This window comes from Cheilinus undulatus, linkage group 18 (genome assembly GCF_018320785.1).
Source record: "Cheilinus undulatus linkage group 18, ASM1832078v1, whole genome shotgun sequence".
Taxonomy (NCBI): Eukaryota; Metazoa; Chordata; class Actinopteri; order Labriformes; family Labridae; genus Cheilinus; species Cheilinus undulatus.
Window position 1 is genome coordinate 31,776,705 of NC_054882.1, and position 23,634 is coordinate 31,800,338.

The 23,634-nt window shown below is 38.9% G+C and overlaps 1 protein-coding gene across 4 annotated transcripts in view; it reads left to right on the top strand.

The window, feature by feature from the left end:
• Window positions 1-23,245, top strand: part of rbks (ribokinase) — a 70,722-nt gene extending 47,477 nt beyond the window's left edge. For all 4 annotated transcript variants that reach the window (XM_041813513.1, XM_041813516.1, XM_041813514.1 and 1 more), the window contains 2 exons: window positions 5,478-5,666; window positions 21,780-23,245. In XM_041813513.1, coding sequence (XP_041669447.1) covers window positions 5,478-5,666; window positions 21,780-21,953 — 363 coding nt within the window. In that variant the 3' untranslated portion in view covers window positions 21,954-23,245. The remainder of the gene's footprint in view (window positions 1-5,477; window positions 5,667-21,779) is intronic.
• Window positions 23,246-23,634: the final 389 nt, after the last annotated feature.

A 23,634-nucleotide genomic window follows, 5' to 3' on the forward strand; every position in this document is an offset into this window, starting at 1 on the left:
TGTCAGTCATTTAAAGGAACAGGAGTGAGACATCCTGTCAGTATAAAGAGATAGCTAAACAATAAAACTGGAAGAAAATCAATGACTTGTCAAAGTGTTTAAAGCAAAAACCCTGTAAAAAATTTAAATATAGAAAATTACTTTAATAAGAGCAAATTGTTTTCCACTTTTTGGCGAGATGCCGACACGTATATTCCTGTCAACAGACCTGACATGTTGACAGCTTTATACCGCATATGCTTTAAAATATAGATGCTGTATGTGTGTGTGTTTGATAAACACACAGACAGTGAGAGAGACATAATTCCTCCTTCTCATATATTCTGGTACTCTTGGGGAGGTAGATTGATTCCCTGCCCTGGTGTGAAGCCGATGACTAACAAAACGGCTCTTTTTCTCTCTTGGCATCCGACAGCTCCGGGGTGGCTGCGGGCTCTGAAAGCACCGATACACTGCGGTTTATTTTTGAACTGTCCAAGGTCATTGTTCACTTTGACAGATCACAAAAGCAAAGGGGGGGGATCGGATCCTCAGACCCCTATTCAACACAAGCATGAGCCGTGACGTGACCCTCCCATGTAGGGTTAAAGCTGGCACACAATCCCCCACAGGTGTGTGCGTGTGGTCTCACTGTGCCATGCTCAGGCTGAGGGCTACAAAGGGGGGAGGACGGGGGGGGCTTAAGGATAACAAAGTGCAGACCCTCTTTGATCCTCAGCCCACATACTATGCCGAAGTGCTTCACAGAGCGGGGAATTATCTTTGATGTCCACCTGAGGAGCTCACGGGCCAACATTGATCCACATTTCTGTCATCCACTGATCTAAAAGTGCTCGATAGCAGCAGAATATAACCATTCCTAAACGCTTCTTTGTGTTCCTCATTGTGAGGAAAGTGAGTTTAAAAGTGAAGTTTGTTTGCAATTACTCACTGGAAGGAGTGAAACTGCAGCAAAGCTTTCATGAAGTTTAGAAAATCAGAAATGCTTAGAAAAAGTTGCTCAAACACTGCAAAAATGACAATACATCTGGGAAAAAAATCATAAAATTAAGATACAAAAAAGTGTCAGTCTTCTTAAAACCAGTTCTAAAACTGACAGGGAGTAAAAAAGCAACACAGAAATGTAATAAATTAACAATGATTTTAAAATTGTAAATTATCTGATCATTTTTAAATCAGAATTTGACAGTGACGGATGATATTGCGTTGGTTTCAAGTTTTACAATTTAATGTATTAGATTAAAAAAAAATTGAAAAAAATAAATAAAGTTACAATCATATTAAATCAAAATGATTATTTACTAAACATCTGGATGAATTTCAGCCACTTGACTCACACTTTCATACATCTTTGTTATTTTAAACTCATTTCACCCTGCACTTGTGTTTCTTTATCCATATTGATTGTTTAAACCTATTAAATAATAATCCATGTCCCTGTGCAGCTATAACTTCTTTTGTGAAGGCAGTGCATGCATGTTTAGCTGTCAGGATGGAAGGAAAAGAGTTGCCTAAGGAGCTTTAATCACAGAGCAAAAGCCTGTATATAAACCTGCTTATTCTTTTATTCTCTCTGGTATCCAAACATGTAGTTATGACATGATTTTGATCTGACCTTACACTGGACTTCTGCTAGTATCCAGTCATAATCAGTTAAATATTAAAGTAACTGTTGCAAAAAAGACTATAAATCCACCCAGAAATGGATATACATTGGTTAATTTTTTTTTTTTTTTTTTTTTTTTTTTTTTCCGATTGGGAGCAATTATTAAATCAAATCAAAGGATTTTAGTGTTTTTTACTTTTTTTAAGAAGTCTGATAGTATGAAGACAAATAAAATATAAAAGGATTTAACAAAAAAGTAATGATAATATAACCAAGTCTTTAAATGCTCATGATTTTACTAAAATATCTCTTTAATTTATCGTTGACTGAACAATATGTACCAGTGACCTGTATAAAAAACATGTTTTTTTTAAGTGCAAATTTGCAATGCAGATTTGAAAACAAGAGGAAAACAACAAAATAATGCAGATTTTAGTGCATAAACAGAGTTAGATTAAATAGTCTGTCATATGGTGAGTGTGGAGGCGTGTACATAGAGAAACAAAGAAACAATACGCTTAACAAAACATGCTTTAAATCTAATGTTTAAAGCTCACATGGCACACAAAGTAGAACCTTAAGCAACAAGTGTATCTATGGCAGTTAATATGATATAAAGCTTTTTTCCAGACACCAATCCAGAAGATACTTCATTCAGATATCATGATTCCACTCCTCTAAAACAAAGAAATGCTGCACTGCATTTAACATTTTACACTCTAACAGGAACATTTCCTCTTTCTGCCAGTGTTACAACAGGAGGGTTTGTAGCAAATAAAGGTGTGCAAAGATGTTAGAATCTGGTTCACAACTAAAAAGGGGAATTCTTGCAGTTGCATTTTGTACAACAATACATTAGCCTACAGTTTGGGAATATTTTCATGTACTTACCTTAACACTCAACCAATCACCTTTTTGACATTATTTTGGTTATAGACAACAATTTATCTGATCCCAAGAAGGGAGGGAGAAAAAAGTCTTGGTGCAGTAACAGCAGAAGAGTCATCACTTCTGATGTTAACCAAATGAACCAAATCCATTGTTTTAGCCTGATGTTGAAGAAAGGAACATTATGCAGTCAGTTATAAAAGCTGGAATAAAAAGTCTGGCTGGAGAATGTGGACCTAAAATCACACCTCAATAACGTATTTATTTCGAATATATATCTGATATACATTTATGTCCATTTTTGCAATATAATCATGTACCTCATATCATGCTTGCATGTTGCTTTTCAGTTACATCATATTATTTTCTCATTCTTGTTAATTGTGCTTTCCTGGTCAGGACACTCCTCAAAAAGAGAGTTTTTCTCTCAATGAGATTTCCAGGTTTAATGAAGGTTAAATAAATAAATAAACTGATTTATTTTTTTGTTTTCAATACACAATTTGTGCTGAAAAACTAGATTACTATTTTTTAAAAATCATAAATAAATAAATAATAAAAATGATGATTCTCCATTTCAACTAGAAATTTAGTATTGTGATCAATAAGTCTAATACTGTTAGTAGTTCTTATTGTAAACTATCTTTCAACTTCATTCAGCTTTAGGCCTGACATCTATTTTTAATTCCAAATCATTATATTAAACTTTGCACTCACCCATGGCCATAAGAATCAGAATAAACTTCATTTAAGTGAAACATAGATCTTTATCCTTTGGAGTTGTTTTGTTAATAAGTCAATACACTGCCCAGCCATACAACCTTCAATGTAGAACCATATAATGATGCCAATAATAATATGATAATAATTATTATTGTTATTATTATTATTATGAAAATAAAAATAACGATAATAATAATAATGACAATAGGTGCAGTTTTCTGGAAGTGAAAAAAAACCCAGCTGGCCATAGTCAGCATGTTTTTAACTTTTTTAAATTACTTTAAAACTGTTTAAAACCCAATAACAGATGACCAATAGCACTAATTTATAAAAATGGTTAAAATCATGAAAATGGAGATACGAGGTTTTAGCCTGATGCTAGTGATATGTTGTGGGATTTCTCCAACGTAAGTGTATTTTTGAAAGGAGTCCAAAATATCCATTTAATCCAACCCACCTTATTTATATAGCGCATGTTAAAAATGCCAATGTGCCAGACAATGACGAAAACACAGAAATAAAAGCTTATTAAAAAAAGAAATGTAAATGCAAATGAGGGAACACCATAAAATCAATAACAGCCATTAAAATGCATAATAAAACATGAACAAATAAAAGCCATGAGAACATGCAGGGATTAGGAAAATAATAAGGACACAAAAGGGCAGAGACCACGCAACTGTTGCTGAATTATTCCAACATGAATGATGTGAAATCTTTAGTAGCATGTCTGTTAAAATTTGCTTTCCATTCTGTCAAAGGAATTATCCTGATGTGGGAATTAATTTTTTTCTGTTTGAATAATTGAAGGACTCTGTTGTTCTGCTTATGATGGAGTCTCAGCTATGCAGGGGTGTATAGGGACCGCCTTAATGGTTGAAAGACTTATCCAAGAGTATACATACAGGAAGTATATAATCTAGTTTATGAATTTCCTTTATTATGACTTTTTTTCATGTTTAAAACAATGTAAAGTACCTGAATCTTGATGTAATCTATCATACCGCTGTAATTTAGGCTTACCTCTCTCAAAATGTTGTTGTGTTGTGTCTGTTATATGTTGTTCTGTGTTGTGCTTGTAGTTCCTGTTTGTAATTAAAATTAAATTTTCAAAAAATTAAAGACAAAATCAGTGAATGTATTGTGAGCCGTGCTGATGAATTTATCAGACAAAAGTCTTTGTGTAGATGTTCTTAGTTTCTCTAACAGCTCCACAGCGTCTTCACGCGGTCATTTTTTTATTCTTCTAACGGGGAATAAACCAGATCAGACACAATTTGTCTGATTTTTGTTTCACCTGTGTTTCATACATACATGTTCGTCCCACTGCTTTCCCAAGAGCACAGTCAAAATCAGACGGGACGGTTTATTTTGGTTCCTCGCCCCCGGGTTTAAAATTTAACACTTCCACCTCTTACTTCTATGAACTGTCTCTCAAATGTTCTCTCCTAAATACTACAAATTGAATTTTCCTGCTCAGATACGAGCAACAGAAAAACTGCTACAAAATTTGAAAGTAAGATTTAAAAAAGGCCTCTTTATAGCTGCCTGTAAACTTGCCGTGGGATTGCCTTTAAAGACCAGAAAATAACGCTGTGGCTCCTTTTATGAAGGGTGCTGTTTACTCAAGAGAGAGAGTTTCCTTGAAGTTGGCCGAACATCAGCTGTGGAGTCCTGCTTTGTCACCGTTTAGTCATTTTGGAGCCGGCACAGTCAGAGGATCTACTCTTTGAAAATGTTTGGCCCGCAGACTGCTGACGGATCGAGCAAATCTTTAACAGACTGACTGTTTTATGAGTCCGTCTGACCACGGTCACTGCATCATTAAGACATGAATCATCCCACAAGTGTTAATAAGAAACAGTTAAGTGTAGAAAGTAAGTAAAGACTTAATAAAGGCCTCAGATTATCATTTACTGATGTGCTCATTAACAAGCTTTTAGTTTCCAGAGTTTAAAAAACCAACAGTTCGGCATTTCTTTGTTATGTTGGATGTTTAGCACAGGTTTTTGTTTCTCAGGGAATTTCCAAAACGCAGCCCACCAGTCTCCCACACCAGCGCTGGTTTAGCCATATCTTTAATTTTAATTCCTAACATCTGATTAACGCTGCTTCATGGTGGAGAAAAGAAAACAAGACTTGTTTATGAGAAAAAAAAAATTAAAAGGAAAAGCCTCCCATTTTTATATCATGCTAACTGAGATGAATAAAGGGTGTGTTACATGTATGATTAAACTGCTCTTTTTTTCCTCACTTACAGGCTGAGCTGCTGACAGGCTCCTCTGTGGTAAATGTGGAGGATGCACATCGAGCTGGTCAGGAGCTGCTGAAGCGAGGCTGCCGGTCAGTCATCATCACTTTGGGACCTCAAGGCTGCGTGGTGCTCGAGGCGAAGGAGGCTACCTCAAAACATATTCAGACTGCAGCGGTAACAGCAGTAGACACTACGGTAATTTGTTCTTGTTTATCTCTGCAATATGGTCATTACTCTCAGAGTATTTTTTAAAATCATGTCTCACAAGAAGCAACTGTTTGAAAAGGTCACATTTTTATCTTCCATCTTGAGCTCACCAGCATCCCAGAGCTCAGATATTTTCAAACTACCATGAGATTAGCAGGGCATCACATTTCAAACACTCACACCAGAGAAGCATCATGATGAGGAGGATTCTTCTATGAAGAGTGACAGTAACAAATAAAAGTGGAGGTGGGAAAACAGGTGAATCCAGTAATGAAATAATAAAAATGTGTTTGAATTTAAAAATGAATGATAAATTATGAATTGATTTGATTCATTTGAGGTTGATTTGATGAAAATAGTGGCAAATTTCTATCATTTTGATTGATTTTCATGAATCCTTTTGCTGGCTGCTGTGGTCTGATTCACTGCGGGTCAGGAGGGTCTCTGAGGGGCTTGCTGGCTAACTTCACCTGGCTGAGCCTGCAGCTTCTTCTTAACAATCACTAATATTCATTTCTTGCCTCAAAAATGCTCAGAAGGTAATTCAGTGATGAAATAGTACCAAAAGTCTTAAAAACTACGTCGCTGCTGTGAAGTTCCTGACATTTAAGTCAAGAGTTAAGCAGAAGTAGAATGTTTTTCAAGCCCTAGTTCACAAAAATTACGTGCCGTTAATGATAAAACTCAAAATTACAAAAATTTGATGTTGTGAATGATTAAAATTGATTATTTAATTACTGTTAAAGCATTTCTGATGCTTAATCATTCATATAGAAAGTATTTTGTCGCTGTCATTTTATCTTTTAACTTTTTGTGACTTTCGAACCTTGAGGCTCCTTTCCTTAAATGATTAAAGAAAAAATTTGAGCTGTCAAGGATTACAGATGAATGTAAAAAAAAAAATCAAAATGATCAGACTTGCCATTATTTTCATCAAATTGCTGGAATTTTTTATAAGGATAATCAAATCATATTTTATTACTTCTTTTTTGTAATTCAAATACATTTTAAGCACTTCATAATTCAATTCGTGTGAGTTTTTAATCACCTCCACATTTATCATTTATTTTTGTTCCTTTAATCCTTCAAAAATTTTTGGGCAGACGACATCCTCATTTTTCTTATATAAGATCAAATCACTAAAGGCCCCCTCAAATATATTTACTTGACAGAAGTTGAACTAAAGAAAATCAAAAATTGTCACAAATTTTTTATCCTGTAACTGTTAGATAAAGCAAAAAATGTGACTATAAAATGGCCATTTCAACCAGACTGCAATATTTTAAGTTTTATTTTGTTTAAAGCTTCTGCTATCCATCTATCTCCTTTTCATTTTCTCTTTCTGTTCTTACAGCTGTATCTTTATGGTTTATAAAAAAAAATGTTAATTTCATCAAACAAAACTTGACTGCAGCTGGAAATACATAACTTTGAATTAAATAAAGATAAACATAAAAAGAGGAGTGACTGGGCCACTCCAAAACCTTAACCTTAATGTTTTTTTTCTTGAGCCATTCAGAGGTGGATTTGCTGGTATGTTTTGGGTCATTGTCCTGCTGCATAACCCAAGAGCACTTGAGCTTGTGGGCATGAACTGATGGCCGGATGTTGGCCTTCAGGATTTTCTGGTAGACAGCAGAATTCATGGTTCCATCAATCACAGCAAGTGGTCCAGGTCCTGAAGCAGCAAAGCAGCCCCAGACCATCACACTGCCACCACCATGTTTGACTGTTGGCATGATGTACTTTTTATCAAATGCTGTTAGTTTTACTCTAGATGTAACGGGCCGCACACCTTCAAAAAAGTTCAACTTTTGTCTCGTCAGTCCAAAGAATATTTCTCCAAAAGTCTTGGGGATCACAAAGATGTTTCTTGGCAAATGTGAGACAAGCCTTTGTGTTCTTTTTTGTCAGCAGTTGTTTTGGCCTTGGAACTCTCCCATGATGTCATTTTTGCCCAGTGTCTTTCTTATGGTTGAGTCATGAACTCTGACCTTAACTGAGGCCAGTGTGGCCTACAGGTCTTTGGATGTTGTTCTTGGTTCTCTTGTGACCTCCTGGATGAGTCGTCGTTGCACTCTTGGAGTCACTTTGGTTGGCTGACCACTCTTTTAAAATGAAGGTTCACCACTGTTCCCAGTTTTCTCCATTTGTGGATAATGGCTCTGACTGTGATTCGCTGGAGTCCCAAAGCCTTGGAAATGGCTTTGTAATTTTTTACAGACTGATAGATCTTAATCACTTTGTTTCTCATTTGTTCTTGAATTTCTTTGGATCATGGCATGATGTGTTTCTTTTTGAAATCTTGTAGCCTACTTCACTTTGTCTGACAGCTTCTATTTAAGTGATTTCTTGATTCAACAAGTCTGGCGGTAATCAGGCCTGGGTGTGGCCAGTGAAGTTGAACTCAGCTTTCTAAGAACTGTGGTTAATCACAGTTAACTCATGATTTAACAAGGGAGGCAATTACTTTTTCACTTATGGCCAGATAGGTTTGGAGTTTTTCACCCCTTGAAAAATTAAATAATCATTCAGACACTGCATTTTTTATTTACTTGGGTTGTCTTTGTAAAATATTAAAATTGGATTGGTGATCCGAAACATTTAAGTGTGATATATATGAAAAAACCCATCAACTCATCAGAAAGGGGGCAAATACTTTTTCACGGCACTGTATTCTATCCCATTTCTCCTCTGGTCTATCTGTATTCATTTCGGTCTGTCAATTTTAGATAATGCCTGTAATGCATGATAAAAGGGACATATAATTTTCTAATTCTTTTTTCCTGTTTGTAACTTTTTAGAAAACCCTCAGTTGGAGAGGGCTCTAAGACTGTTCCATTCTTTTTGTTTAGTTTCACTGTTATTGAAAGTTTCCTCTTTTATCTGTATGGAGGTGATGTAGTTAAGAGTCCATGTTCTGACTGTTTTCTTTAACTTGTGTCTATAGTGGAGGGTGTAAAACCCTTAGTTAAGGTGTTTTTGGGTAAATGTATTAAATGGAAAAAATCATAAAGAAGCTCTCTCCTAACCTGAGAAACAGCGGTGAGAAATTCTCTTAAAAAACAATTTAGTCTTCACAGAAAATCCTCAGACTCTCCTTCAGTGTTCCATAACGATATGTCGTCACACATCACTTCTTTCGTGCCCACGTAGCATCGTTGAATTAGTTCCTGGTATTCTTAGCTCTGATGGGGTTACAAATCTGTCCGCTGCTCAAGTGGAACTGTGTTAGATCAGTGGGGATGTGGTGACCACCGGCTGTTTCCCCTTTCTGATTGTAATCATTGAAAGAGGCCTGTATCGCCTGACTCATTTCACACCGGACTCTGTGGTTTTGTTTCGTCACAGCAGCCTCAGCTCGGTGTTTGTGTTTCCTGTCTCTGAGGTGTTTGTGGGGCCCCGTGTTCTTCTGAACAAATACGTCACTGCACAGAGGTGTTAATCAGCTCTCCATAAAGCATTTTAATTGTTCGTGTAATGGATTCTTTTACTGAAGTGTTCCCCTCAGGCGGCTCCAATTGTTTTACAATTTCTGAATGCTGTTAATCATACAGCGTTGAGTAAAACACAAACACACACGCATAGTCTGACAGGAAAAACACATCAGATATTGTTAAACTGAAAGCATAGAAAGGGTAGAAATGAAATACCAATTTTCAATCAGGAAACCTTGAACTTTACCAAAATAGTGACCTATATGGTAATTTTTTTCAGCTGAATTGAAGGGAAAATATTTTTTGTCATTATGCTGAACAAATTTTAAACTCATCTGATCATAAAGGACTATTACGCCTACTCTCAAAGACATTATAGCTTTTAAGGATTATTGAAAAATGTTGGACTAACTTCAAAAGGCTAGGAAAAACGGCGACTTTTAAGATAAAGCCATACATTTTTAGATGACATATAGGGTAGAACAATATTTTTAGATTGATATAGTTTATAATGATGTTGACTAACACCAGGTGTGATGCGCAATCAAATGACTGTCTACAGCAAGAACCACTAACAATAATGTGCTTATTTACCACAAGATAATCTATTGAAAATGGTCGGTCTAATAGGGAATTATCAATTATTATATTTATTTTTCTATTTTTCTCTATGTTTCGTTTATTTTGGTATAATTCCTAATGTACATTTTTACATTGTGCAGCCAGCTGATGATAAAGGTGCCTGTGTGACATTTGGTATTTTGCCGATGTTGATTTGACTCAGAAAAAACTGAAAAATATTAAGGTATTTATTGTATATTGTGTATATACCAGTATGGATTGTTTCTTACATCCATTGCTTTGGATATATTTCTCATCTAAAAAGTACTACTATAGTAGTGGTGGGCAGCTACCGCTGGTGAAGAGTGATATGTGACAGACAACAGCTCAGTCTGAGTCCAGACATTGGCATATTTTGTTTTAGCACTACGAGCAGCCAGACAACGAACGTCACCCAATCTGTGCTTTTGTGATCAACAGTAAAACGTGTGCTCTTTCCTCTCCAAGTTTGATGGCTGTAATTACCACTACATTCAGCAAGTGTGTTCGATTCTCAGTGTCTCTATCTGCCATTCTTGGGTTTTCGTTTTGTCTCAATTTGCTTAAACCAAGCGCTGCAGCAAATGATCTTATGACAGCTTAAACAACTGTTTAAAGATGTGTTTTAACTCGGACTCTCTTGTCCAGACTGTGACGTTAAACAAGTTCAGAGAAGCTGCTGTAAACCATAGCTGCATAAACTTTCCAGTATGGCAGCCAAAGCAAAGTTAAATCAACGATCAACACACTATTTCCTGGTAGTTCTTTACAATAAAAGGCCATAGTTGTTATCTTTATGAAGTCTTTTTATTTTCAATGCCCACATCAAGAAGTGTGCTCAAGTCAGTAGCAGCTTAACACACCTTAACACCTTAACAACTTAACAGGAGGGTAGAGGCAAAACTGTTAATGCAGTGCGAAAGAAGTGAACACAGAGAGACTTAAAAAAAAAAAATTTCTGTGACCTCTCAGACATGAGCTCAGTATGCCGTCACAGGCTTGTTTTAGAAGGCGGTTGGAACTAGAGTTGGGTATCTTCTTTTTATACTGGTGCTAAAGCAATACTTTTTATATGGTGCTGGTGTGTAAACAGTGACTGAACCGATGCATTCGAGAGGAAAAAAAATGTGTGTGTTTTGAAAGTCAAAGGGACAGAAAAATCTGTCTGGGTATTGTGAATGATTTGCAGAAATATTTTTATAAGATGCCAGTTGAGCATGGGAAAAGAAAAGAAAACCAGTGTGACTTAACACATAAATCACACACATTCCATATTCTTGCCTTCTCTATAGGTTGGTAGGTTGTAATTTGATCCAGTAGGTATTGAATGTGTTGGTACCTGTACCATGTTGGTACCAGATTTTGATACTCATCCCTCGTTGGAACACGTGAATATGCATTTCAATACTTTATCTCTTTTTAATTTTGTCATACCATTATATAATATCATTACTGTAAAGGGTATACAGGGATATGATATTTTGGCCACGTCACCCAGGCCTACACTGTAGCTACATCAATGTTACTCTCTTCCCTGGCTGTCATTGTTTTCCAGCTTGCCATTACTGTAACAAAGCCATACCTTTAGCAACTGTTTCTTTCTCTGCTAATGATCCTGATAGGTTCAGTCATTCTTAGACCAGCAACAAGCATATCAGTTTGAAGCTTTACAACAGTCTGGAGTCTGGCCAGTGCTTCAACTTTCCAAGGTTCGATCCCCTGCTGCCATAATGTTTGTACGCGATGTAAAAAGGGATGTACTAGTAGCACCAATAGCATCTCAAGCAACTGCACGATTTAGCTTTATTTGATCTGGAAAATGAGTCTTGAGTAGGGCTGTCGAGATTGATCGCATTTATCAGGATTGAGCCACATTAGTGACTCTTTAAAAAACTCACAGATAACTCAGTTACAAGTCTGCACCTTGTTTTCTTTTCAGTCTTTTTTGGTGGTTAAGTTCATGTTAAATTCTTCAATCTACCTATAAAAGCAGGTCTGCATCCAACAGGAAGCTTGTTACCCTTAATTAACTGAGATTTGAAGATTAGTCACAGTTCCAAATTTTAACCTTTGACAGCCAGCTTGTACTTGCATATAACCGAGGCATTGAGCGCTGACATTTAGATCAGGAATGTGGACATTAACCTGCAAAGAGGATTGAATGCTGACGTAGCGAGCACTGCTAACATTAGCCACATTCTACTAACCAACTTTGTGTTGTTTATCTGCTACTGCTGTGACCCTGCCTTAAATAAAAAGTGTTCTCTTTTGACTATTTTCTGACTGTTTTCTTGGCTTAAGACCATCCGACTTAACTAAATAGTTTGCGGATGTTACGTTATTTTTTTTTTTCTTAACCTTCATTGAACAAGGAAAACCTCCCTGAGATTAAAAACCTCTTTTTCAAGAGCATCCTAGCAAATTCACCAAGGAACATCACTAAAACATACTGACTGGCTGCAGCTGGCATGTACTTGTTATCCCTCCTCACTTTGTCATTTCAGTAACAAAGGTCCTGCTTTCTTAAACACTTTGTGACCTCCTCAGTGCTCCCAAAAGCAGACACAAACATCTCATTCAACCTTATTCACCGTCTTCAATCTCCCTGTTCCCAATAGCCCCCAGGAGAACTAACCCACCATCCCTGTCTTCCCCCCTTTTTCCTCTCCCGTGACTCACCTCTTGGGCCTGCATCAGTCAGCAGAAAGCTGTGGTCGGGCCCTGCTGCACACACCCCCCCCTTCACCCTCTGCACACACACTCTCACCCCCCACTCCCACCCCCTCTGTTCTTTGATGGGCCCATAAATTCAGGAGTGTTTAACTCTTTTGGACATCATAATCCCTCTTCCAGTAAGGCTCTTTCTGTTTTTTTACTGGAGAGGGAAAAAACAACAGGTTGTTATTGAGATCATTATTCACTTCTCTGCGTCTGCTCCGGGAACACAGGCCTCTTGAGTTAGGATTAACTATGTGTTATTACAGATTGGGTGTTTTTCACTCCCTTGCTACACTGATAGGGTTTTATTTAAAGCTTGTGAGCATCCGGATCGTTGCAGCTGTGACTCTCCAGTTTTACTAGTAATTGTGTGTGAAGCGAGGCCGTATTCGAGGATGCAATTCTCCGATATCAACACAGTGAGTCACTTGCGGTTTCTCGCTATTTTAGCTAGGCTACTGTTCTGCCGAGCGCCGCAGGTGGCATGACCAACCTACTGATCTGAAACAACTTCTACATTTCATATTTGAATGCATTTCTGCTTCATCGAAGAAAGAAACCCTTCCTTTTTGATTGATATAGCTTTGTTAAAGATGTGCAAGTGCAGTGCCTGAATAGCTTTTCCCTAAGTGTAACTATTTCATCATCTGCTTCTCCTGCAGCTGTCTGAATAACACATTTTTAAACGGCACGAGCAATTATCGGCTGAGTCAGGATGGTGAATCTGGATGACAAAGCACATCCACTCATCTACTGTGGGTCTCCCCCATCCCTCCCTCTTTTATCCAGTTGTCTTAAATTGAGTACAGGCTTCCCTCGCTGAGATCAGAGCTTTTGCTGTTGTGTGTGGACAGTAAAAGGAGGCACGCACATACACAGCCCCAGCAGGACTTGGGTGGCCTTGGTTTCCACTGCCCCGGGAGGTCTACAGTGCAGGGGCGAGAGGGTAGACTGTCTAAAACCAGACATTACAGCTGCTCGGTGGGTCTGGATGGTCAAATTATTCCCAGTCTTCTCCTTTGACTGGACTGTATGATTCCTTCCTGGAAGAGAAAAGTAAGGGAGAACCTTATGAGTGTTGCATTCCTGCATTCGACAAAGCATGAGCCAGCATTACACAATGAGAAAAAAGTGCCACATCACCATGTTTTAATGGAGCGCACATTGCTGCTGCAGCTGCTGTTTAGCAGCCCAGATGTTCGCCTGGTCGTTTGCCAGTGCAGGCATGTCGGTTTTTTATACAAAAGGGTGAAAGAGGGTGAAGACAAAAGCTCTGCGGATGGATCAAAGATGTGAGAGCCCTAATTGGTCCAATTAAATGCGTTTTTGATCTGTGAGTGCTCCTCCCTTGTCGCTCCAGCCGAGCAATTCGCCCCGGCTGTCTTTCTGCGAGCTTCCGGACGTGGAAGCCGCTGTGAGTCATTGCTGGCCCTCCGTTGGTCTTTGCTCTCCCCAGGGTGCCTTTCATTGACAAAGGCTGTAGGCTTCAGGAGTTAACGGCACATCGCTCCATCTGTCATATCAGGATGGGAGGCAAGATCGCAGGAGGCCTCAGAGGGAAACAAGTCTGAGGGAAAGCAGGCACCAGCTCTGTCAGATTTCTGCATTTGCTATAGGTTCGGTTTGTTTTTTAGTTATTTTTTTTGTCTAGTGTTGGTGCCTGGCGTTTCTGCTCTGCACTCTACAAAGATCACTTGTCAATCAAAGCGTGTGGGCGCTGCTGTCGTCTTTGTCCTTTGCTTTTTCTGTTGATGGACTTCTCATTTTCAGTATGCAGTCCTTTGTTTGTCTATACAACCATGGCGTTTATTGCTGCATGCGTTAACTTTGTCAGTTTTCCCTTCCATTTATTCTAAACACATAGCACTCATACTGCTGTCAGAAACACTAAAAAGAGGCCACTTCCCCTGGATAGTCTACCAGATTCACAAGTTGTAAATTGAAAGCTTTCAGTGGCTTTAAGTTTGTCACCACTGTGTTAAATAAAGCGCCTATAAAAGTTCAAGGAAGATCTGTGGCTGTATCTTTACTCACACGAAACAAAAAAGCTCCCTTGCTTTCTTTTTGAAATGCAATCATCCTACTTCTTAATTTGGGAAGCTTCTTGCAGACTCATCTGCCATCCTAATTTCTAACTTCAGAGTGAGTACCAGAAGTGAACAGGCAGAGGAACGGCACAGAGGTCAAGACGCGGCGGACGGAGCCGACCAGAAAGAGCATCAAGTCTCATCCGCGGCGAGCGCTTGTGTCATTTGATTGACAGGCTTCCAGATCTAACCTTCACCAAACTGTGTCGAGGGCAGCGGTGGCGCGGCTGAAGGGGGTAGCGCTTGTCAGCCTTGTTGAGCTTCATTGACTGGATCGTGTAACGTCACATGCCAGTCTCAGGGAGTGAGACGCTGTTAGTAAGAAAGAGGTTGGATGGTGCAGCCAAGTGATGTAAAGTCGAGATTACATATTTGAAGTCACGTTATTTCAGAACATACTAAGCTTACTGGAATATTGAAAGTATTTCTTTTTAAATTTTGATGATTTTATGTCTATTTTATGGATTTTATGGATCAAACATTAAGGCGGATACTGAAAGAAGCAGAGTGAAATTAAGCATCTGAATCTGAAGATTACCAGCTGAGGATTTCAGCTTCTTTTATCCTGTTGGTTATGAGCTTTTATATGTGACATCACAATGTCTGTCCTACCTCGGCTAGTGCAGTGTTCCCAACTATTTTTCCTCAGGGCCCCCCTACTCATATCTACAAAAAGCTAAGCCCTGATCCCCCAGGACTCACTTGGAAAAATTAAAGGATAATTTCAATAGTATTCACTGACAAAACCCCAACATAATACTTAATAAGTTCTTGTTAATGTGTAAACCATCCATTATAACAATGGCATATCAGGGCCATTCTAGAAAAAAGCATTTATAAAGAAGATCTGTTGATTTTCAGGAAAGATGATTAAAATATAATTCATCTTTTTAGACCAAAAGAAATGCACAAAAACCTCTTCAATGCCAAAGTAAAAGAATATTTCTGTTAAGTAATGCCAATTGAATAAAAATATGTAACACAAAATAAGTGATTGCATAAATATTCACCCACTTTAAAGTGACTGATCTAATTCAACAGAGTTTCAGCCAGCTGGTGCTAGTAGTCTAACAATTTGTGAAACAGGGATTACCTGGGTGCAGTGAATGCATCTCAAATGATTGTAGTATAAAGACACCTGTGTCTAGAAGATTCAGTCACTGGTTAATTCCTGGCTACCATTACACCAAGAAGATAAAAGAACACTCCAAGCAACTCTGAGAAAGGTAATTAAAAAGTTGAAGTCTGGAGATGGATACAAAAAAACTTCCAAGGCTATGTTTGTTTAGCTGAACATACCCTGGAGTTCAGCGAAATCCGTCATAAAGAAATGAAGGGATATGGCACATGTGAAAATCTGCCTAGATCAGGCCGTCCTCACAAACTGAGTGACCGTGTAAGAAGGGGACTAGTGAGAGAGCACACCTATGACTACTCTGAAGGAGTTCCAAGCTTCAGCAGCTGAGATGGGAGAGACTCTACATACAACAACTGTTGCCCGGGTTCTTCACCAGTTAAAGCTTTATGGTAGAGTGGTGAGTGGAAAGCTACTGTTGGAGAAACTCATTTTAAATCTCGACTAGAGTTCGCCAAAAGGCATGTGAGAGACTCAGTCTAGTGGAAGAACGTCATTTGGTCTGATGAGACCAAAATGGTGCTTAATGGCCATCAGACAAGGCAGACAGCAAACACTGCATATCACCACAAACACACCATCCCCTCTGTGAAGCATGGTGATGGCAGCATCATGCTTTGGGGATGCTTCTCAGCAGCTGGATTTGGAAGGCTTGTAAAGGTAGAGGGAAAATGAAGGCAGCAAAATATAGGAAAATCCTGGACAGTATATTCAATCTGCAAGAGAACAACAGTTTGGGAGATTTATTTTCCAACAAGTTGAATGTTCTGGAGTAGCAAAGCCTAGACCACAATCCAATATAGAATTTGTGGCTGGACTTGTAAAGGGCTGTTCACGCCCAATCCCCGTGCAGCCTGACAGAGCTTGAGCAGTTTTGCAAAGAAGAACGGAGCAAAATTGCAGTGTCCAGATGTGAAAGCCTGACTGAGATCTATCCACACAAACTCAGTGCTGCAGCCAAAGGTGACTCTCCTAACTACTTACACTTATTTTAGCCTTTAAGGCTTTTTATTAACTGACATTACAGAAATCTGTTTTCACTTGGACGTAAAAGAGTTTTTTTTTTTTTTTTTTTGGTCAAAAAGTCCATTTTTTTTTTTACCATGACTGATTTATAAAATCAATAAAAGGGTAAAACATCCAAGGGGTTAATACTTTTTACAGGCACTGTAGATGACATACCAGTGAGTTATTTATGCTTTATAAATGATAAGTGAATTAGTGAACAGCATTTATAAAGTGTTTCCAAGTTCTGGAATTGTTTTTTGCCAATCAAGTAGTTTTCAATTTGAAATTAATTTCCTTTATAGTTGTAATGCCAAGTTCTCATTGAGTTGATGGCCCCTAAGAATATTTTAGGCCTTAGAAATTGCATTATTGGAAGTACCTTTTTAGATGACAACAAAATGTCCGTAATAGCGATTTTTGAAATTCTCTATGGCCAATAAGTCATTGCTACAAATGCATTTTGATTTATTTTCTGTTTCTCGAGTCTGTACTTAGCCGTATTGACATTTTGAACTCTGCCTTTTTAAGAGATCATCCAGGCTCGACTATTGCCCTGTCTAGCCCTTAATGCTGGTATAAGCTTTGCGAAACCTGTTTGAGCCCCGCCCTATTGTAATCTAACGAGACAAAGGGTTGTTCTGGCAGGGATTTGGTCACAGATTAGTTTACAGGTGATTCAAAACAATAATTACATGAGCACATGTGCAAAGAGTCGATTGCTCTGCATGACTAAGCAGACAGTTGATTTTATTACTTATCAACTCGTCCGGTAATTGAGACGCTTTACTGTTCTGATCTTCATCGGTCATCAGTTCCCAAGCTTCAACCCCCACTGACTAGTCATATCATCGTTTCAACCACAAACGGTGAACTGGGAGACAGGCCAGAGGCAAACCAGTGGGACTGCTTCACCAAAGACTTATTTCCAAATGTAACCCAGCCCAGCTACCAGACAGGAGACATAAACACAGCACGGCTTTAAACATGGAAATCCAGCAGGCCTGTGAAATGTTTCTGCTCTGATCTCACTCTTTCCAGCATCTCTGCACTCCGGGCCCTGGAGTCACAGCAGTGGCATGTGCTGGGTGGATGTCTGATGCAATAATAGGTTTATATGATGTCAGATGTCAAATCACAGCCTTTTTTGCATCCTATTTTGCCTTTATCTAGCAAGAAATGCTGACAAAATCTGCTTTATCTGGGCCTTGCCCTTCAGCTGCCCTGTCTGCCATGGACCCAGTTTGACCCTGTGTCCCAGGGAATGGCCTGCTCTGCCATGTTGAGGTCACTTTTAGGGTTCTTGTAGCTCGCCCCATGCTGCTGAATCATCCCATCACAGCTGACAACTTTTCTTCTGACAAAAGAGCTACTTAAAGTTTGGGGGGTGAGGGTTACGGAGGTGCTCAGAGTGCATTGAACTCTTTCAAGAGCCACAGTGATGAGTAATGGAGCGGGCTTGTGAGAACCAGTGTCGGGGGGGCCATTTGTGGTTAAACATGAGCGTGTCGCCACATACCATTGTGCCTTTTCCCATCAGCAAACCCCCCCACTTCCCTCCTTTCCTCGGCATCCCGTTCCAGCTAGACCCCTCCAGGGCGTAGACGCCACATTCCATCACTATCAATAGATGAGGAGGGAAAGTGTATGATTTATCAGCTCAAAGATAGCCAAAACCAAAGCTGCTGGCAGTTATGGTGAAGCCGCCAAAGAGTTCAAAGCCACCATGTGCCTCTCAGCTGACTTTGAAAGGCAATTAAAAATAAGGTTTTCTTTTTTCACTCGATAGAAAAGAGAAAGAATATCCAATACACTTAACTTTTTCCATTGGCAGCAATGCGTTGGATTTTATTTTATAAACTCAGCTTTATCTTCATTGTCCTCGATGGGACTTTTTTTCTGTAGTGAGGGTAAAGATATAAAGATATCAGAACATGGGCTCAGATACATAAACATGGTAAAACACTACAATATGTCAAGTTTAAAAAAAGCTAATTAAATTGTGATTAACCATCATTTAGTTGCAGGTCCTCTCAATCACTGGCCAACAGTAGGTGACTGGGAAATTAATCAGTAGCTTGATCATCATGATGACTTGTTGTTGTTTTTTTTTTCCATATATGTTGGTCAGTTAATTTGATGATCATGATGGAGATGCCCAGACAGGCACAACCAGGTGGATAGGTAGATATTATGGGCCCCCAGGAAGAAAATAACAGCAACCCTTATCCAGCATTTTATGCATTTATGAAATATAATTTCCCTATATTAATGAGCCATATTTTTGCTATGGTTAGATTAACCGTTTGGTTTAATATCGATAAAAGGCCTCATCTTACTCCCTTTCCCTGCTTTCTTCCGCTCCATCACCCTCATCATGCTCTCCGTCTCTGCTTTCTACTCCTCCATCATCTTCATCTTGCTCTGTCCCTGCTTTCTACTCCTCCATCATCTTCATCTTGCTCTGTCCCTGCTTTCTACTCCTCCATCATCTTCATCTTGCTCTGTCCCTGCTTTCTACTCCTCCATCATCTTCATCTTGCTCTGTCCCTGCTTTCTACTCCTCCATCATCTTCATCTTGCTCACTGTCCCTGCTTTCTACTCCTCTATCATCTTCATCTTGCTCTGTCCCTGCTTTCTACTCCTCTATCATCTTCATCTTGCTCTGTCTCTGCTTTCTACTCCTCCATCATCTTCATCTTGCTCTGTCCCTGCTTTCTACTCCTCTATCATCTTCATCTTGCTCTGTCCCTGCTTTCTACTCCTCCATCATCTTCATCTTGCTCACTGTCCCTGCTTTCTACTCCTTCTTCATTTTCGTCTTGCTCCATTTCCCTGCTTTCTTCTCCACCATCATACTCATTTTGTCTTACAGTCCCTGCTTTTTTATCCTTAATCACCTTTACCTTGTTCTCTGTCTCTGCTGTCTTCTCCTCCATCATCTTCATCTTGCTCTCTGTCCCTGTTTTTTTCTCCTCCATCATCTTTATCTTGTTCTCTGTCCCTGCTGTCTTCTCCTCCATCATCCTCATCTTTGTACCTCTCCTGGCTTTTTTCTCCTTTTTCATCCTTATCTTGCTCTCTGTCCCTGCTTTCTACTCCTTAAACCCTTAAATCATCAACTAAACCATTGAGTGCACTCACCTCCCTTTGAAAAGAACTTTGTGAGGAGCTGTTTCCCCCCATTCTGCCTTCTTACCTTTTCTTTTCTTTCTTTTTCTTTTGGGCATCTGATTTTAAGTGTTAAGGTGGCAGTACTCTTCCTATTTACACTCACCTTTCTCCTCTCCCAGGCCCCAGGCTCCACTTTCCAGCGCAGCGCTAGAGCCGACTTTACCGTTTGGACATTTTTGATGGGAGGAGCAAGTATTTAATTTGACTCTTTTGGATACAAATTTAAGTCTGCTGAACAATTCTTTCAGTGGCTTTGATAATGACAGTAATTACTGCGCAGCTATGCCCATGGGTACAACTTATTTCAGATTAGGTTATCCCAGAAGGACAATTAGGTTTCACAGTCTACCGAGACTCATTAAAGTGAATCAAAAGAATCCAAACATCTCAAGGGAAGAAACAATCTAAACAGCATCTTGATGATCACATTCAAGTCAGTGACAACAGACCAGCAAAAAGGATATTTGTATGCACCATCAATTTCTACATAGTTTCCATGGTTAATGCTGCTCTTAGGTATAGGGCAATTCTTTCTAAAATTATCTATTATTGCCATGAAAACATTAGAAGACCAATGCATGATGAAGTTGTAACAAAATGCTTTTGAAAGCTGCCATTGTGTTGCTGTATCTCGTGATGAACCAGGATTATTTGCTGCCAGCAGTTCTGAGTTCAGTCGCCCAAGCTCACCCCATAAAACAGAAACCCCCTCCGCCAATCAACCCACCCAACGCTTGCTATTTGTAAGGACACTGAAAAGCTCTCCATTACATGTTTCATTTATGAATTTCACAAAATGAGGGAGAAAAGTTGTTAAAAGGGCCTTTTCTCCTATCCCAGATTGGCGCATATCCCTTGGTAGACATGTATTGCCACATATTTTATTTTTTTCTGTCATGACAGAAAGTTGTCTTAGGCTTGGCTCCACATACAATAAAAAAGAAAAATGACACAAAAACCAAAACTTCCTAGAAACAGATTAGAAATTGCTGATTCAATAAATAAGACAGGATAAAGTTATAAGCATACATATAATGCGAATTAACCTTGTATGTGTGGTGGTGGAATTAGATGTTATTGTGTATTTAAGATGTTAATGGCAGTAAAACTTTCTTTGTGTGCAAAAAAAAATAAAAGAAGCAAATTAATGAATTTTCAAAAAGTAGTAAAATTGTTAAAATTTATTCCCTAAACTGGCAACTTATTGAAGGACTACTGTAAATTGGTAAATTAACATCATATTTGAAAATAGATAAATAAATAAATTGAGATCATTCGGCCTAGATATGTTAGAGAATTTTAATTTATTTCCAGATATGCCAAATTTTTAGTACATGCCTGCTGATTTAAGGGTTAAAGCACATTTTAACTCACATTTAAAGCACTTTTAGAACTGATATACTAAAGGAGGGGTCTGTTAAAAACAATAGCTGATGGAAACAGACGATCATGTATTTGCTATTGTTCTAGGAGGTTATTTCAGAGAGACTGAAGTAGTTTTTGTTTTGTGCACTCTGCTGGCCTTTGGACTATGAGTAATGCTCATTATAAAGATGTTATTCTGACAGAGTTGACTGAGACACACTAATAACTCACTCACTCCTTTCAAATTTTTTCTTTATTCAAGTCAAAGTGTTCAAAATTCAGGAAGCAGAGCAAGACTTGGAAAACAGCTGACAAATGCCACAGCACCCCCTACTGTTGGCAGCTAAAGAAAAAAAAAATCTCCATCCTTCTATATTAACCATCTGTTTCTCACTCTTCAAACTACAGTATGAATCATAAAAGTGGTATATACTGCTCTTACTGCCTCTCCCTTAATCTCATGAAAGGTGTCCCAGGTTTTATGATCCTGCTGAGCAAGGCACTTTGCTGCAGACTTGCACAGAGGAATTGGATTGGTGAAATTTAATAAAACATTGTTGTGATGTTGTTTCCTCACAGGGTGCCGGAGACAGCTTTATTGGAGCGCTGGCGTTCTACATGGCTCGTTATCCCACAATGCCTCTGGAGGAGATGGCACGCAGAGCCAATCAGGTGGCAGGAGTGAGCGTGCAGGCGGCTGGCACGCAGACATCATACCCACTCAGGAAGGACCTCCCAGCGGAACTGTTTTAAGAGCAGCAAAATCATCAAGTGAACCCCGTGTGAGACTGAATACATTTAAAGCAGGAGACTTGTTGACATATTCATCATGTCAAGTCTCTAAGACTGCATGGCTGTAAAGGTGTGTGATTGACAAGCCAGAAGACTACCTGTGCATATACTTACCAACCACTTTATTAGGCACACCTTTTCACCTGCTCATTAACACAAATATCTAATCAGTCAGTCACATGGCAGCAGCAAACACAATGAGGCATGTCGACATGTTAAAGACGATCTCTCCAGTCTGATGTTCAAACCGAGCATAGAATGTGGAGGGAAGATGATAAAGGCGACAAATCCAAATTCTGGCCCTAGATCTTGAATGTGCCAGCAGAAATTCAGACTCATCAGACCAGGCAATGTCTTTTCAACCTTCTATTGTCCAATTTTGGAAAGCCCGTGTAACATATAGCCTCAGCTTCCTGTTCAGAAATGCTTTTCTGTTTACCTTGTTTGTAACAAGTGGTAACCTGAGTTGTTGCTGCCTTCCTGTCAGCTTGAACAAGTCTGGCCATTGTCATGTGCCCTTTGCCATCAACAGGCAAGGCATTTTGGCTCCCAGAACTGCCACTCACTGGATTTTTTCCTTTTTGGGCAGTTCTATATAAATCCAAGAGATGGTATGAAAACCCAAGTAGATTACCAGTTGCTGAAATACTCAGACCAGCCCGTCTGGCACAAACAACCATGGCACAAAGACAGTCTCTTTTCTTTCCCATTCTGATGCTCAGTTTGAACTTCAGCACATGGTTTTGACCACGTCTACATTCCTTAGTGCCCGTGTTATTTTGGCAGCATTTTAAGTTTAACCTTTGTCTTTAGATTAAAATGTTCCTGAGTTTAAATCATATTTGTTTATTTTTATAGTTTTAGTCTGCATTAAGTGGACAAAATTAAAAACATGTTCGTCCCGTTTTAGCCAGGAAAAGGCCTTACATCTTAGTCTCTACTTTTAGTCACGACATTTTTTTACTTTGGACTAATTTAATCAGCCAAACTATAAAATGTATATAAATATATAACAGACATGCACTACCAACTCTTTGATTTAAAGGTGCAGTGTGTACTATTTAGCCTCGCAGCATTTAGCAGGACAACTTGGTAAAATTGAAACATATTTTGGCCCATCTAAATTAGTGTTTCATTGTTTTTAATATATCAAATTATTTTATTACCCACGCCGATGAAATCGGCAGGGGGTTATGTAAAGGGTTCCGTATTTTTCTTTCTTTGTATGTGTACAGGATAACTCAAGAACGGAAAGTCGGATCACCAAACCTTCAGGGAATATTGGGATGGTGACAGGGAGGAATCAATTAGATTTTGGTGACGATCCGCGCACCCGTTCGGTTTTTCTCTGACTTTGAAATTTTGAACACCATAGTAATCAATGGGAGCGTAAGTTCCTCTGTGGTGCTGCTTAGGCGTGGGTCTGCCGCCTCAGACGGCCATTCTAGTTTTTTATAAAGTTAAAATAAGCCTTTTATTCATAAATGGGGAGGGCCCCTTCCATGGACTCTGCCATCTTGGATTTGGCATATTGCATGTTTCTTTAGTACCACTAACGGGACCAAATAACAGATACATGTATTTTTGACTTCCTCAGTGGCTCAGATGGTTAAGAAACTGACCGAAAATGAAATCCCTGGTT